General features: G+C 35.7%; 1 protein-coding gene and 1 long non-coding RNA gene across 2 annotated transcripts; one reads left to right on the forward strand and one right to left on the reverse strand.

Moving 5' to 3' along the window:
- The first annotated feature begins 5,760 nt into the window (after nt 1–5,760).
- On the forward strand, nt 5,761–7,014 carry LOC122311657 (NADPH-dependent aldehyde reductase-like protein, chloroplastic). Its single transcript, XM_043126289.1, has one exon. It carries the CDS (start codon nt 6,012–6,014, stop codon nt 6,813–6,815), a length of 804 nt encoding a protein of 267 aa, XP_042982223.1. The 5' UTR covers nt 5,761–6,011; the 3' UTR covers nt 6,816–7,014.
- An 856-nt stretch (nt 7,015–7,870) lies between these two features.
- Nucleotides 7,871–15,597, reverse strand: LOC122311658. Its single transcript, XR_006242837.1, has 2 exons — nt 15,346–15,597; nt 7,871–8,174 (listed from the first exon to the last, which is right to left on the reverse strand). It is a non-coding gene; the product is annotated as an uncharacterized LOC122311658 (long non-coding RNA).
- Between the last annotated feature and the right edge of the window lie 3,267 nt (nt 15,598–18,864).

Below are 18,864 nucleotides of genomic sequence, written 5' to 3' on the forward strand. Positions count from 1 at the left end.
ACGGATTCGGCAATCGGCGCAGGGGGAGGGGAGGGAATCAAAACCAAAAAATGAAAATACAAATCAAAACCAAAACCAAATCCATAACAGAAAAGAGAAATCAAAGAGTGAGAGAGAGTGATTCGGCGCAGGGGGAGGGGAGGGAATCGGGGGGGAAGAGGGGGGGGGGCCGGGAAACCTAATAATAAGGTTTTGAGATGAGAGGTGAGAGAGATCGGGATGAGAGGTGAGAGGTGAGAGAGGCAGAGAATCGGGGAGGGGAGGGAATCGGGGGGGAGAGAGAATCTGAGATGAGAGGTGAGAGAGGCAGAGAGGGATTCGCTGCATTCGCATTCGGCGCAGGGGGACTCGAAGGGATCGGGGGGGAAGAAGAGAAAGGGGGGGGGCAAAAAGACCTAATAGCAAACACTGAAACGGCGCCGTTTGGGGCTATTTTCACCCCAAACGGCGCCGTTTCAGTGACAGAAATCTGAAAAAAAATAAAGGGTTGCGTGAAACGGCGCCGTTTCACGCAACCCAGTTTCCAATAACGGCGCCGTTTAAGACTTTCTACTTCTAAATTCTACTTCTAAACAATAAAAATAAATTAATAAATAATAAGTGAGTAAAAATATATTTTAAGTTAGTAAAAATAAAATTAAGTAACAATTTAATGTGTATTATTTAATTAACTCACTAAAAAAATCACTAGTTAATTATTACTTTATTAATTATTACTAACTTAGAGAGTTATATATTAGAAATTTGACAAATTTTTTTTATTGTTGTTATATCCAAGGGAATATATTTAATAATTATGTAATTATATTGTGATATTAATTTAATATATATTAACTAATAGTATACTATTATATATTATATAAATATAGTTAATTAGTAAGTTAATATATAACTATATATATTATAGTATATAACTATATAAGTATAACTATATATATTATATAAATATAGTTAATTAGTAAGTTAATATATAACTATATATATTATATTATATAAGTACTCCTCCAATATCTTATATAAATATAGTTAATTAGTAAGTTAATATATAACTATATATATTATAGTATATAAGTACTCCTCCAATATATTATATAAGTATAGTTAATTACTAAGTTAATATATAACTATATATATTATATTATATAAGTACTCCTCCAATATATTATATAAATATAGTTAATTAGTAAGTTAATATATAACTATATATATTATATTATATAAGTACTCCTCCAATATATTATATAAATATAGTTAATTAGTAAGTTAATATATAACTATATATATTATAGTATATAAGTACTCCTCCAATATATTATATAAGTATAGTTAATTACTAAGCTAATATATAACTATATATATTATATTATATAAGTATAACTATATATATTATATAAGTATAGTTAATTACTATACATAGTATAGTAACTATATACTATACAAGCCCTTAATATATATAGTATATATATAACTATATATTATATATTGACTTATAGTAAACTAGTAATGTAAAATATAAAATAAGCTATAGTAACTTATATAGTAACTTATAGTAAATTAGTAATGTAAATTAACTATATAAGGTATAGTAACTTATATAGTAACTTATAGTAAATTAGTAATGTAAATTAACTATATAAGGTATGGTAACTTATATAATAACTATATTAACTTATAGTAACTTATAGTAAATTAGTAATGTAAATTAACTATATAAGGTATAGTAATTAGTAACTTATAGTGTAACTAATAACTATATTAACTTATAGTAACTTACTAACTTATAGTAAATTAGTAATGTAAATTAACTTATAGTATTAGTAACTATATTAACTTATATTATTCATTATAATGTTTATAGATTATTATTTATTAGATGTTAATATATTGATAACAAATATTTTTATAAAATATGCACAATATCGGAGTCGGAGTCGGAGTAGAAGTCGGAGTCGGAGTCGGAGTCGGAGTCGGATTGGAAGTCGGAGTCGGAGTCGGAGTCGGATTGTAAGTCGGAGTCGGAGTCGGAGTCGGTGTGTCGGAGTCGGAGTCGGATCGGATCGGAGTCGGGACACCTCTACCTCCGACTCCGACTCCGACTCCGACTTCCAGGGGGAAAAAAACTCCGACTCCGACTCCGACTTGTCGGAGTCGGAGCGGAGTCGGAGCGGAGCCGGAGCGGAGTCGGAGTCGGAGTCGGATTTTCGGATTTCTGCTCAGCCCTAAAGGAAAGCAACATTGGGAAGCAGTGAAATAGATTTTGAGGTACCTAAAGGGCTCCTCAGAAACCTATTTGTGTTTCTCTGGAGAGAGCTTGGAGATGTAGGGCTATGTTGATGTTGATCTAGCTGGAGATATTGATAGCAGAAAGAGTACCACGAGCTTTGTTTATACACTTGGTGATACTGCAGTGTCATGAAATTCTAATCTACATAAAACAGTTTCTTTGTCCACTACAGAAGCTGAGTATATTGTAGTGTCAGAAGCTGCAAAGGAAATGATATGGCTACAGGGCTTCTTTGAGGAATTGGGTAAAAAGAATCAGAAAGACACTCTCTACAGTGATAGTCAGAGTGCCATATTCCTTGCCAAGAATCCAGCATTTCATTCTAGGACCAAACACATTTAGATCAAGTATCACTTCATACGATCATTGTTAGATGACGGACAATTGTTACTTGAGAAAATTTGTGGAAGTAAGAGCCCTGTTGATATGTTGACAAAGGGTGTTATAATTGAGAAACTGAAGTTGTGCGCAACTTCATTTGGTCTTATAGCATGAAGATAGGGGCAGTGAGTTGTAGAGGTGGAGGATATCATATTTGAGGAAGACGGCGATACAGCAAGTGTACCAGTCTCCAAGTGGGAGAATTGTTGAGTACTATGGAGTCTGGTCCACACCGCTCGAGCGGGAGGCATTGGCCGCTCGAGCGAAGTCAGGCAGAGTTGAACATTCGATGTCAGCTCGACAGTGAGTTCGAGCAGATGCGGGAAGGAAGTTCACTCGACACGCCGCTCGAGTGAACATGCATTTTACACAACTATAGGATTTTTTTTGTCGTTTGACTATATATATGATTATTATATCATATGGCCGTACGGTAGAATCACTGTGGACGTACAATGATTAATCCATCATTGTAGTGTGATATTCTTCAATAATAAAATTCTCTGCAGCTCCCGTGGACTTAGTCAATTTGCCGAACCACGTAAATCTTGTATCGTGTGTGATTGTTTTTTCTTGTCCCATATTCTTTTTCAATTTATTGCTATCGTTTTTCACAACAGTTACAGACTGTGTTGTGTGACTTGGCATCAAGCTTTCTCAAGCTCCTACTTTATGGTGTGATAACCTAGAGGCGACATATCTCTCATCTAATCCTATCTATCACTCAAGAACAAAACACGTGGATGTTAATTTTCATTTTGTTAGAGATGGGGTGGCTGCCAACACACTTAAAGTTTCTTTCATTAGCTCCAAGGATCAAATTGCGGATGTCTAAAACCACTAGTTACTGACAAATTTCTTCGGTTCAAGTCGAGTCTCTATGTTGTAGATACACCGTTGGACTCGAAGGGGCATATTAAGATGTATATACCTCTGTTTCAGACTCTTCTACACATGAGGAGAGCTTGTCACAACACATAATGTGCATATTAGAAAGGAACCGTAGAGTAGTAAAATTTTGTTATTCTCTACGGTTACATGTAACAAACTTATTCCTTTTTTATTCTCTTTCTCTTGTATATATACTGGTACATCAATAAAATAAAATCATTAAGGTGAATTCCATTCATTTATGTTGCGTCTAACAATTTCTTATGACGATTCTTTGATTCAAGTTCTAATTCTTTGGTAGTTGTGTACACTGTATAGATTGATGAGATTCTATTCGGAGGGTTTTCTTTTTTTAAAATCTACTTTGATTTATTTCTCGATTTCCATTGTTGGATTCCATATTCTTTAGAATAGTGTTGGTGATTTGATTTCTTTGTATGTAAAACGTAATGGGGAATTTTAAAGATAGGAAAAGAACAACCTTTTTATTTTTTTAGAATAAACAATTGTTCTTTGTTCTTTCCATTCGCTCAAGGCTCCAAAATATTCCAGGTTCCATAATTTTGCGTTTGCAATTATAAAGTGTCCCTTTGTCCATTTCTCTAAATCCTTCCATTTCTCAATCTAAGTATTCTAAAAACTTTTTACAATTTTATGATGTAGACAAAAATTTTAAAAATGTTAAATTTTCTTAAAGACTTCCGGTTTGTTTCTTTTTTACTGCTCTGGAGCTCTAGCACTTGAGATTGTTAATAGGTGAAGAAGCGAGATTCGGCTTGAAGATTACTCATTACAGGAGAGAAAAAGCGAGATTCGGTGTGAAGATCAATGAAGATGGAGGAGAGACTTCGGCGTGGGCGTGGGCGTGGGCGTGGGCGTGGGGTGCAGAACCGGTTTGCTTGTTAGTGAACTCGGTTTGTCATGTAGGTTGTGGGGTGTACAAATTTTAAACTGGCTTAGATTATTTCTTAAAAATAAGTAATTTTTTTTAACGTTAAATAAAAATATGCATAAATTAATAAGTGGTTCATTTTAAATATTAAAAATAAAATAAAATATATTATAGATCATAGTTTTAAATTTGGTTTCATTCCATTGTTTGGGCTGAAATTTTTCATTTTAGTGTTGTATCTAGTACACTATACCATCTCGTTTCACTTCACTCTAAATTCTAGTATGTTTTGGCCATTCTAGTCCAATTCTAGTTATTTTGCTAGAATTGGCATTTTGGTTCCTATTTTCTTTAGGATTGTTTTTGTAATTTTTTTTATGCTTTGATGATATTTTTGTAAATTTTAAGTCCAAATGTATTTGATTAATTCTAAAATATAACATATATTTATAGAATTTTAATTCTTTTGTAATTTTAAATATGTTTTATTATTCTCTTTTTTTAAACATCATTATTTTTAATCATTTCTCTATTCTTTTAGTGTCCCAACTCAAGTTTGTGACTTTCTCGAACATATTTATTTTATAAATCTTCAATTCTTCCATATATATACATATATACATATAATACTCACTTACATATATATTTATTCTATTAGTTGTTAGTTTATATATACATATAAATATTTTTAAATAATATATAATTAATCTTGAAAGTTACACAAAATACACTGATACCAAATTTTCCATTTCAATACTTAAATCGAAATTATCATCTTAACCAAATTTAGAACATTGCTGTAAACACATTGAACGGCAATCATACATTTTCCTAACAAAAAAGGGCAACTTTGGAATTGTGACATCTTAGGTAAGCAGTGACGCAGCTTCAAATCTCTTTCTATTATACATATATATATATATATATTATATATATGGTGTTGGAGTCACCTGAATTTTTACACATTTTTTTTATTGATTAGTGTAATTTTTTTAAATATTTTTAAATTCATCTAAAAATTTTTAAAAGTAAGAAAATACAAAAATTTATTAAAAAAATATTTTCTTAACTATTAAGAAAAAGAAAAAATAAATAAAAAGACAATTCGGTTCAAAATTTCTGTAGAAATCTTAGGTGGATCTATTATATTTCATAATATATATATATATATATATATATATTCAGAGGTGATGCCCTGACGTGAGGATTGACATTTGAACGACGATCTAACATTTTGCTGACAAAAATGGGCAACTTTGGAATTGTGACATCTAAAGGTATGCAGTGACGCATCTTCAAATCTCTCTCTGTATATAGATATATTCAGAGGTGATGACATGGTGTCACTGATGAGAGGCTTGGACCATTTCTTTCCTCCTTTCTACATTGAAAGATTCCAAGATTTTTTATCTAGCCATACCCAATAATCTGTGGCCACGGCTCCTTCTTTATTTCTCTACCTATAAAATAAAAGCCTGCATATCCTTTCCCTTGTAAACTCCAGAACAATCAAAATCCGATTATCAATTTTCACCGAAGGTCGCAGAATCTCTCTATATAATCATGGCTGGGGAAATCACCAGGAAAACTGCTTCCCCTTCTTCTCGACTCGATGGTAGGGTAGCAATCGTAACCGGTGCTTCGCGAGGCATTGGCCGTGAAATCGCCGTCCACCTCCACTCCCTCGGTGCAAGGGTTGTGCTCAATTATGCTTCAAGCTCAACAGAAGCAGAGCTTCTAGCATCAGAGCTCAATGCCTCCTCAGCTCAGCCTCGATCTGCAATTGCAGTTGGAGCAGATGTTTCGGACCCAGATCAGGTAAAGCTGCTATTTGAAAGAGCCGAACAAGAATTCAGATCGCAAATCCAGATTCTTGTGAGCTGCGCTGGGGTGCTGGATCCAAAGTACCCAACATTAGCCAATACAACGGTGGAGGACTGGGATAAGACATTTAATGTGAACACAAAAGGAACATTCTTGTGCTGTAGAGAGGCTGCTAATCGGTTGGTACGTGGAGGGGGTGGAAGAATCATCACGATATCAACATCGGTTGTGGGATCACTTCTACCAGGGTATGCAGCGTACGCAGCCTCCAAGGCAGCTGTAGAGACGATGACGAAGATAGTGGCGAAGGAGCTGAAGGGAACGGGAATAACTGCAAATTCTGTAGCACCAGGGCCTGTAGCAACTGATTTGTTCTTTGCGGGTAAAACCGAGGAAACGATCAAGAGGTTGGTGGATGGCTGTCCTCTCGGCCGACTCGGGGAACCCAAGGATGTGAGTCAAATTGTGGGATTTTTGGCGAGTGATGCTGGGGAGTGGATTAATGGCCAGATCATTCGGGTGAACGGTGGATTTGTTGTTTAAATTAAAGCGTCTTTCTCTCTATTGGTATTGGTATTGGGTTTGAGGTTAAAAGTATGTTGAAAATAATAGTAAAAAAGTAAATAAAAAGTAACAGTAGAATATTTAATAGTAACAGAATATGTTGATAAGGGAGATATATTATATTCAGCGCATTGTATTATATTCAGCATTGTAATATATTACCGGATGCTTTCAACTATTTTGATCTGAATCCCCTTTTCGGCAGTAGAGAACTTTCAAACAATCACTATGGCGTGAAATTTTTTTTGGGCAGGAGAGAGAGAGAGCACATAAATAATTTGCAGACAGGCCAAGGCGAAAATGTTTTTCAACTTCCAGAAAATCACTTTGGCGATGAAAGGAGGGACGAAATTAGAAAGTAAATATGTCGATGGTATAGCCAAAGTAAAAGGCAAATTTTGTCTAAAACTACATGATTTACCTTTTCATCTCTGTCATTTAAGAGAAAATTTTATATTGGATTTTTTATCCATTAAAATAATAATAAAATATTATATTTTAATAATAATAATTTGTTTGTGCAGTTCAGACTCATGCAATCTGTAAAGCTGTTTCATTTTGCTCTTTCCCGACAGCAAGTGGCTTGAAACTGGCAGAGAAGTCCGCTGGCTTTGATCACAAGAGCGAAACGCCTGCCTGCTAGATTCTCCTTTCCGAGTTTTTTTTTAGGTACAACAAGTTCGAACACCAATTCGCACTCTGATGATCTTTTTTATTTAAAAAAATATAAAAAAAAAAATTTAAGAGAAGAAGAAAATCTCTCGTCTCATGAAAATTATTTCCGTCTACAAATTGATGCACAAATTCTACTTGTAAAAAGATTTTTCCATATTTATTAATGGAACCCAAAACAAACAAAAAGCTCATTGACATTATGACACGCATCCTTTCAAACCTATGTGTATTAATTTGCAAAAAGGATTTACTAACAAAGCTCAACAAAAGAATAAGCTCAGAAACGTGAGCCATTCCAAGCCATCCATCCTAAGTTCCTAGCATTTTTTTAGGTACATTTTTCTATAAGGAAAAAAAAGTAACAAGAAAATCATCATAATTGAGAGAAAGATAGATGATCAAAATAAAAGTACTGGTAGGATACATATGACTTCAAACTTGGACATGTTAGATTTGCCAGTATGCTCAAGCAACTATCCAAAAAACTGATGATGAAAGGCTGAAGCGAATGCATATTGAAAGCAAAGACAATGGGAACTCAGAATAACTTTAATATCATTTACCATGAGCTACAAAGGAACTCATTGGCCTTTTTCTTATAAGATTTACAGCGGCTTTAGTGTATAAAGGCAACGAAACCCTCTCAGCACCATGTTCTCCACCCTGTACAAGATTCCCAATTAGATCAACACTGCTACTTGAATAATGGGTATAATGTTCCTACATGCAAAACTTTCTTTCCTCAATTCTAAGCCTTACTGTGCTTTGAAACTATATGTTGAATTCAGAGAGTTAAGATACAACCTGGTACTTTCATTCCGTGATGCTAATAATGCTTAACACCGTACAGCCATGAGCATAGAGCAAATAAATAAAACTGGCCAGCCATAGATCAAATAAATAAAACTGTCCAGCCATAAGCCTAGAGCAAATAAATAAACCAGCACAACCATGTAACTCACAACTGTCCAGCCATGAGCATAGCAAATAAATAAACCATCACAGCCATGTAACTCACAACTGTCCAGCCATGAGCATGGAGCAATTGTCGATTTTATATGTTCCCACAGTTTATAGAAAACACAAGAAAATGTTTCAAAGGAGTATAAGATTCTCCAGAAAACATATTAACCAAAGTTTTATTTCAGTAAGCAACCTACTTGATTGATGGGAAAACTGAATTCCAAAAGTTCATTATATCAATGTACCAGTTACCCAAAAAAATATCAAGTGCGCTTCATTTCAATGCAAGCTACTACTTTGCATTATAATAATCAACTAAACCCAGCAGAGAGTAATGACCATCATATGAAAATTGAACCTTTAACTGTTTAGCACACTCATACAAATGCATTTTTTTTATTGGTACATTTCATAAGTGTTCTATAGACCCTGAGATTCGTCCACCACTACACAATTTATATCCAAAAGTGGCCAATGACTTCAATTACATATATCTTATGTGCTCGTCCAACAAAACACTATCCTATGAACTGTATGCCTTGACCCGTAGTTAAGTGAAACACTTTGTCCACACTATGTTTGTAATTTTTTAATGGTTCCACAAACTTCATGGTTGTGCCTGGTACAATCCACAGAATTGCAAAGCTTTATGAATTCAACTACTAACTCCAACAAAAAAGCTAGCATAAAATATATATATATATATATATATATATATATATATTATAAGTAAGAGATAAATTTTAGTGATGTAGATGAAATAAGCATAGGCCGTGTACACAGGAAGTATACAAAAAAACATCTAAATACATTCTAATTGCGATGAATTAAAGACCCTTTCCGACCAAATACACTACATGATACACAACGGAATCATTTTCCACACCGCTGCCACTTGATGACAACCTTGCATATTTCTCCAACAGCCCAACAAATCCACCACCTTCAAAGGCATAACCCAAGCAACATCAACCATTTGAAAGATCTAATCCCACAGCCCCCTTGCTACCTTACAATGAAGTAGAAGATCCACAAATTCTCCATTCTTCTTGCACATATAATACCAATCCATCACTACACATCCCCTCTTCCTCAAATTATCCGTGGTCAAGATCTTCCCAAGGGCGGCATTCCATACAAAAAAGGCCACTTTGGAGGGCACATGAGACCTCCAAATATTCTTCCAAGGGAACGGAGACTAATCTTGTGTTGACAAAATTTTATAGTATGCCTTAACAATACATTTCTTATGATTATTAGACCTCCACTTCAATCTATCCCTCTGGGCCATAGGAGTCCCCTTGGAGTATATAGTAGGCTGAAAAAATCTGATACAATAGGTAGTTCTCAATCGTGGAAATCCCTATTAAAAAGAATATTCCACTGATGAGAGCCATGAGAAAAGAGTCGCATATCCACCATTGAAGCCTCCCTATTTGTTGCAATACGATAAAACGCTGGAAACGCCTTTTCCAATGCATGATCCCCACACCACACATCTCGCCAAAAGCTAATACGATTGCCCTCATTGAGAACAAAACAAATCTGATTCTCAAAACATGGCCACCCCCTCAAAAAGTTCCATAACCCAACGCCATACCCCCCCTCACTTCGTTGGAGCACCAACCACCCCAAGCAGCTCCATATCTTTCTTTTTTTTTTTTTCTTTTTTTTTTCTTTTTTAAGCAGCTCCATATCTAACATCAATAATTGCCTTCCACAATGATCTCCCCTCCAAATGATATCTCCACAACTATTTCCCCAATAACACTTTATTAAAAGTTTTCAAATCACACACTCCCTACCCCCCATACACAACTGGAGAATAGATTGTCTTCCAATTAACCAGTGGAACTTCTTTTCCTCCCCTATACCCCCTCGTAAGAACGCCCGAAAGAGTTTCTTCATCCTGTTCACCATCCCTACAAGTATAGGAAATAGAGATAAAAAAAAAAAAAATATATATGTAGGAAGGTTGGTAAAAGTGCTCTTAATAAGGGTGAGATGACCCCCTTTTGATAAATACATCAGTTTCCAACCAGCTAACATTTTCTCTATCTTCTCCACCACCCCATCCCATATAGCTCTAGCCTTAAAAGTTACTCCCAATGGAAGACCCAAATATTTCACTGGCAAAGAGGACACCCTACAATCCAAGATGCTTGCTAAGCTGAGAATATTTGAAACCACTCCCATTGGAACCATCTCGGACTTACCAAGATTCACCTTGAGCCCCGACATTGCTTCAAAGCAAAGTAACAGTGCTCGTAGAGTTTGGATCTGTCTAGTGTCTGCATCACAAAAGAGTAAAGTATCATCTACAAATAAAAGATGTGAGATGGTAATAGTCACCAGTGCCATTGCCCACCTTATAACTAGATAATAGACCACCATCCACAACTGCCTGAACCATCCAACTAAGAGCCTCCATAACTATAACAAACAACAGAGGAGATAATGGATCACCTTGTCGCAAATCCCGAAAACTATTAAAAAAACCAACAGGTGTACCATTAACTAGAACTGAAAATCGGACAGTAGAAATACAGTGCCGCATCCAGGAAATCCACCTATCACCAAATCCACACCTCCCAAGCAAGTATAATAGGAATTCCCAATTCACATGATCATAAGCCTTCTCCATGTCAAGCTTACAAAGAATACCTAGACCTCCCTCCCTCAACCTGTGATCCAAGCACTCATTTGCAATAAGCACCGAGTCAAGAATTTTTCTTCCACGAATAAAAGCATTTTGAGGCTTGGAGATAATCTGTTCCATCACAGGGCTTAACCGGTTGGCAAGAACCTACGAGATAATCTTGTATACGCCACTAACTAGGCTTATAGGAAGAAAATCCTCAATAATCGAAGCCCCATGTTTCTTGGATATAAGAGCAATAAACGTCGCATTAAGAGATCTTTCAAACTTTTAAAAATAGTGAAATTCACTAAAGGCCTACATGACATCACCCTTCATAATGTCCCAACAAGTTTGAAAGAAGCCCATAGAGAAACCATCCAAGCCCGATGCGTTATCCTTCGCCATACCAAAGATAACCTTGTAAACCTCATCTTCATCGAAAGGTCTCTCCAACACGCTCACACTTTGAGAATCAATTGCCTCAAAAGACAGGCCATCAAGCTTCGACCTCCAACCAAATGGTTCAAAGAGAAGGGTCTCACAATAATGCACAATATAATTCTCTAATTTGGAAGGAGAAGACAACACCTCAAAACCTAAATGAAGCTTCTCGATAGCGTTACTGCGTCGATGTGGATTTGCCACTTTGTGAAAGAACTTCGTATACCTGTCACCCCCTTTCAACCAAAGGGCTTTGGATTTTTGACACCATGAGATCTCTTCTGACAACAAAACCCTCTCCAAATTTGATATAACCGTTCCCTTCCTCAAAAGCCTCTCCTCCAAAATATCTCCCATGAATTCCCGTCCCTCTAACTCTTGCAATTCCTCCAAGAGGATATTCTTTTGATTATCAATGTGGCCAAATACTTCCAGGTTCCACTTCTTCAGGGCTTGTTTCAAATCCTTCAGTTTACCTGCAAGAATAAAACTTGGAGTACCAGAGAATTGGTACAATGTCTACCAAGCCCTCACCAACTCTACAAAACCATCCGCTGTAAGCCACATGTTTTCAAATTTGAAGTACATGCGGCTGCTATGATTGCTTCCAAATTCTAGGAGAATAGTAAAATGATTAGAACTGACTCGAGCTAGCCGTCTCTGACAAACCTCCGGAAAACGGGCTTCCCATGCTGGAAAGATAAAAAATGAACTCGGAGAACTCCTCCATGGCCACAGAATTTCGATAAAGCCCTAATCGCTCACTATGAAAGCGATTAATGTTAAAATCGCTGTGACGCCCCCAAATCCCCACACCCGAACACGGAGAAATCGAGACGTCCGGATGGTGACAACTCGGGGTCACCATCCTATCGTCGGGTGCCAAGTGTGTGCAAAGGCAACATATGTGCACGAAGAAACACGCAGCGGATAACGAAAGCCATAACTAAGTACCAGAATTTTTTTCTTAACGTAATACAAGCTGTTTAAAACATACATAGATAAAATATTACAAAAACACAAATACAATTTTAAACAAAATATAAAGCACAGCATCAGCAACCCGGCGGAGCCGCATCCTCGGGCTCAGCCTCCTCCTCTTCGTCCTCCAACTCTGCACCAAAAGCTACAGAACCAAAAATAGTACTGCAGGTAAGTAAAACCCAAACACTACCAGATAAAAACATATAGAACTCAAACAACATGCATGAAACATGCCCAATGCACAAAGCCCATAAAACACGATTTTTCCACACAAGCCAAAAAACTCATTTGGCCCAAAAACACATCATTTCCGAAAAACACGCCAAAAGTCACACTTGGCCTTTATCCGTCTCAAACCATTATCCAAATTAACCGTATGCACCATGACCTCCCCTAGGGGTCATCCGCACACCCTGGCTCCAATGCCACATCGCAGAGTACCACCACGCATGTGACACCTAACGAGCGATGCCCAGTTCCGTGCCCCGCACGTTCGTAGCCAAGCATCCTCTAGCCCTCACCAGCGAAGGGCCACGGAGTCGGTGCATAGAGCGATGCCCGGTTCCGCGCCCGGCGCGTTCGTAGCCAAGCAACCCCTAGCCCCCGCTCCCGTCGTCTAGCGACAACTCAGGGGACATCACTCAGTTTATTCCGCTCCCGAGTGACCAGAGGAGCTCCACCGGGATAATACCCCATCCCGGCTTGGGGTCGTGATACACACGCACCCGTAAGACCACTTACGCCAATACACAGGCCTTTCACACTTAAACAAAAACACACGTGCATGCACCATGTAATGCCATATCAATGCACAAAAATAACCAACCAACATAAATCAATAAAATAAGCAACTCCGTCCTCCATCCATCCGACCCCCGAACTCCTCGGACTCAGTCCGAAATCAACCAACCAGCAGATAAAATAAATTGAATGAGCAATATATATTTAAATCTGAAAATAGGGTTTGAAAAATACTTACAGCGCTATATGGCAATTTTAGAAAACACGAGGCGTTGCAAACGGCGGCGAAAAAGCAACGTCACAGTGAAAATTCACTGTGGTCGTGGGTTGTGAAAAACCCACTTTTGAACGGGGACAAACTAGGGCTTGGGATTGATAGGGAATGGTCTAGGGATGGTTGTGAAGCTATTGGAAGTGGTGGCTGGCCGTGGGTGGCGGCGAAATCGCCGGAAATAGGCCGGATTTCCCAAAAAGGAAAGCTAGCTCGTAGGAGCTGTTCCGATGGTCGTTGGAGGCCGGAAATAGGTGGGTTAGGACGGCAAGGGACCGGTGCTGAAGTGGTGAAGAAATGGTGGCCGGAGGTGGAGCGACGACGGCGGATCGGAGCCACAACCGTGCGGGCTTTAAGGAGGATTTCCGGCCAAACGGCCGGCCGGTTGGGGGTGAGTTTCGGTGGGGAGGTGCGCCGGAGGGAGACGAAGAGAAAGGGACCGGCGGTGAGCCGCACGGTGGCCGGACGGCGACAAACCGGGGGTGAGAAGCTTCCGACGTGAGGGAGAGAGAAGAGAGAGAGAGACCTGGGGGGCTCGAGTGGGAAAGAAAGAAAAAAAAAAAAGAAAAAAGAAAGAAAGAAGAAAAAGAAAGAAGAAAAAAGGGAAAAAGGAAAAAGAAAAGGAAAAAAAAAAAGGAAAAGAGAGGTAGGGAAAAGACGAGGTCTAATCCTCAGTCCGGGAAAAAAACAACACTAAACCGCCGAGAAGATATTAAAAACTGTAAACAACTAAAAGAAATAAAACACAACATCAATTAAATTAAAAACAATTTTAAAACGCAATTAAATTAAAATAAATAACTAAAATATTAATTAAAATAAAAACAACTATTTCAGCGCAAATACACTCAAAAGCGGGTCATCACAATCGCCCCCATACACCACAGCACATCCCATATGGAGTATAGACCCGTCAACTCCTATCATAACCTTCTCATATCCCTGTCCACATTAGAACCGTATATGCCTACAAATGCCCATTCTCATCCGTCAACAACATTTTTTAACATAGTTGCTACCGAGTAATCCCCAATACACTCCTCGATCACATTAACCACTCTTTTATCCCACATAAGTAACACTCCACCTAAGGCTCCCAAAGAGGCCAAATAAGACCAACCCACATACGAGCACCCCCATAAGCTTTAATAACACAAATTATATCATGAAAGAAGCCAATTTCAAGGTGAGATTTTCAAAAATGCAGCTCACATGTAAATTCTATTAGCATGCATTATTTAGATAAGATACAATTCTGATCAAATTTTTTGTTCATAGATACAACATTCAGATTAACTTATCAAACAATTAGATGCCATTCGAATTTGGCCTCAAGTAATTTGGTTACGATTATTAATCTTATTTAGACGTTTATAAAATGAAACACAAAAATATTGTCCACCACATTACACCTTTTTTGTTTTACAATCAGATACATCATTATCAAAAAATAACATTTGTTTGATACAAACCAAAAAAAAAAGAAATTTCTAATATAATTTCCTCCTATATTCCTTTGTTTCTGATAAACCAAACAGAACGTAAGGATTTATAGCATAAAATCAAATATAAGCCTCTCAGACAAGAAACAAAAATATATAATGAGATGTATATTAAAATAAATAACTCTTACTCGTTAGCATGAAAACCATGGAAGCTACAATATCAGGAAGATAACCATAAAAAATATGGAAAAAAAAAAAAATTGCATCAATTACAACATAAAGCCCCAATCTCAACAATTGGAAGCTGAAAATATTATCAGCAAAAAACTAGATCAATTGGGAGCTTACAGCGAGCAGAATCTTGATCTTTTAAACTCGAGCCGCGGAAAACCAAGGGCGTCGAACGAGATAAGAGAACCCAAATTTGCATGAAGAGGGGGGGAGACAGACAGACAGGACATAGAGAGATAAAGAGAGATATAACGTAGTTATATTTTGATCTCAACAAAACGAAATTAATAAAAGAGAAATAATATTTGCTTATGCAGCGTCTAACAATGTGTCTTTGAAAAGTGAACAGTAACTCGTCAACTACCTTTGGATTTTTACCTTTGAGATATACTAATTCGATCGAATATGTATTTCCAAGGTGTCTAGACTTTTTTTTTTATTTTTTTTTATTTAGTGATTAAAAAAGTATTTTTAAATAATATTATAATATTTTTATTTTTAAAAAAATAATTATGATGATTAAAAATATATATATAAAAAAGGAAAAATAAAATTTTTTAGAGATTCCTTATGTGACTGTAGAAGGACTCTTTACCTTTCGATTTACTGTAGTTTAGGCCCACTAATCCAATGCAACTGACTTAACCCATATTTTTGGCGTCACTCATAATTGCCAGTGCTCTAAACAGAAAAGTAATAGCCGCTTTTATATATGAAAAATGTTAGGAATACATTTTTATTCTTTTATTATTCTTTTTATATTTGAATTTTTTTTAATATTTTATTTTATTTAATGATTATGGAAGTTATTATTAATAAAATTCTATTTTTTTTAAATTTTTTTAGTGATTAAGGATATTAAAAAAATGATAAAAAAAACAAAAAAATTCAAATATTTTATAAATAGTAAATGCCTATCACTACCCTTTATATATACTAGTAAGGCGGTATATGCCGCTTTTAAAAAAGTGTTAAAATTAAATCAAATACTCTAAATGGAAGAATACATCGTTATCTCATAACAAAATATGTGAAAATTTGGAGAAAATTCATGAAAGTTAAGTTAGGAACGTTGAATTGATGACAAAAATAAAGATGAAAGCTCTTCAAAACCAGATTATGAACAACACCTAATTAAAAATAAGACCAAACCTTTGTTAGCTTGTGGAAAATAACGAGCCCACTTATAATTGAGCAATAACCCTCTACCTCCCTTTTATATATACAGCCCAACAACAAGGTTGTGTTGCAACGGTTTGTCCCCTTTCATAGATTTCAGAGCAAAGTTACCATTTGAAATGTGGATCTTAACAACATAAAGTAGGATTTAAAATAGTATGGAGTAGTGTTTAACTACTTTGCTATCTTTTCCTGAGTTTCCTCTCATCTCGAAAATGAGCATAGGCATGGTGATCAAAACCAAGGACACCCATAATCTGCAAATAAATAAATAAACTAAACACTTGCTGATCATCAGGAAAAAAAAAAACTACCACCTTTTTAATTCCTAAAAATATATAAATATATACATGGGTATGGATATATATAACAATTATTAACTGACCTTGTGTATGAGAGCAGCTGAAAGTAATTAAGACTCGGCTTCAGTTGTCAAACGGTGAGGAGCAACATTTATGTGGCCTAAATGAAAAAGAATGAAATATTCCAAACAAAATGTATGACTCAAATCCCAAGCGAACAACGAATGAATAAAGTTGATATGCCATTGTCAAATTCTCCACTAACGAGCATGCGTGGAGTGTGCTGACGAGGGTGATCAACTCGTTGGGCTTCGTCGTTCCATCATGGTGCATGCGACAAAACAGAGGAAGATGTTCATTAGAGCATTCACATTGTATTTTCTATAAAAAAAATTTATAATTTAGTTAAAAATGATATTTTTTAAAAAAATTTCTTAAATTTTACTCATTTTTCAAAAATTCCATACATCTCATTCCCTATACTTTCTCTATTATATTAAAATAATATTTCTATATTCTTTCTTTATTATTTTTTTCTTACTTTTATTTACAAACTTAATTACTTAATATTTTTTTATTATGTTTTGAACTATTAAAATATTACTCTAGTAAATATTTTAAACAATTATTATTTTGTGGGTATGATAATATTTTTAAAATTATTTTTTTATATTTTTGTAATTATTTAAATTATTTTTAAAATTATTATTTAAAACTATAACAAATATGAGGACGATAAAAAGTATAAATAATTGAAAGAATAATTTATTTTATATATTAGAATAAAATATTAATAAAAAATAATTTAAGAAATAAATAGTGATTCTCCAAATATAGAGAATTACTTTTCATTTTCTAAATCTTTTTCTTAAGATAAGAATTTGGGTGTAGGGAATATTTTAAATAAAATCGTATAATAAACTTCAAATTACAAGAATCGGGTGCTTTCGATACCGGATGTAAATGGTCCTTACGACAGCCATGTTGAACGAGACCCGCAATGAAAGCTGACCAGGACATGACGACATCCTAGACTTCATGCTCCCGCATGCTGGCATAGCCTCTGATAATGAAATGTAAGACTGGGAATGAATGGGAATATGAATTGTTCACTAACTATGCCCATTCTGAATACTCGAAAGAACCTTTCACCTACCATTGCAAAGGCTGGCGGTAACGTAGAACGTGAACGATCTTGGAAGCGCTGCCCATATCTCTATCTGTATCACTGCAGTCTGCTGCATTATAATGAGGAACAGCTCATATAACATTTCAAACTGATAAAAACCGTAATATCGATCTGTTCGTGACTTCTGCAGCGTGGAGGAGAGGACGTGTGACGGTGGCTGAGTGAGACGAGGTAGACGGCGGACCTTGGACTGAGGCGAGGCAAGGCTACGACGGGACTGCTAGTCGGTGAGGCTGAGAGAAGAAAAAGCAGGAGTCACAAACAGGGACAAAATGGGCATTTAGTGAAAAAATAAGGGACATATTTGGAAAAAAATAGTGATAGAAAAATTAGAGATGTCAAATCGTGTTAACAAGTTATATTCATGTCGTATCAAAACATATATATTATATTATATAGCTTAATCCTAACCTGACCCATTAAACTTATCGTGTCAAAATCTTAAATCATAATATGATCAATTAATATAACGGGTCGTGTCGTGTCAACCAGTTTTGACCTATTAGGAAATATTACAAAATATATTAATACAACAATATGACCAATTTCAAATTGTTTATATAAATGAGTTTAATAAGCACGAAATTAACCAGTTTGATCAAATTAAATTTAGTATAATTTTATATAAATTTTAAAATCACAATATTTATAAAAATTACAAAGATAAATATAAGTTCAAAATTACAATCTAAATAATAAAAATATCGAAATTAAAATTTTAATAATTTTACTTTTTGGTATAAGTGTATCATTGTAACTTTAACTTTTTTAGGGGTGTAAAAAAAAACCGGTAAACCGGACCGGACCAGATCAAACCGGTGGCATCAGTCCGGTCCGAGGTTGGTTCGGTCTGGTACCGGTTTTAGTTTTTTCAAAACCGATCAAAATCGGTCCGGTTTCAATTTTTCTTTTTCTAAAACCGGACCGAACCAGACTGGACCAATTGATATATATATTTTAATTTTT

This window comes from Carya illinoinensis, chromosome 5 (assembly GCF_018687715.1).
Source record: "Carya illinoinensis cultivar Pawnee chromosome 5, C.illinoinensisPawnee_v1, whole genome shotgun sequence".
Lineage (NCBI taxonomy): Eukaryota > Viridiplantae > Streptophyta > Magnoliopsida > Fagales > Juglandaceae > Carya > Carya illinoinensis.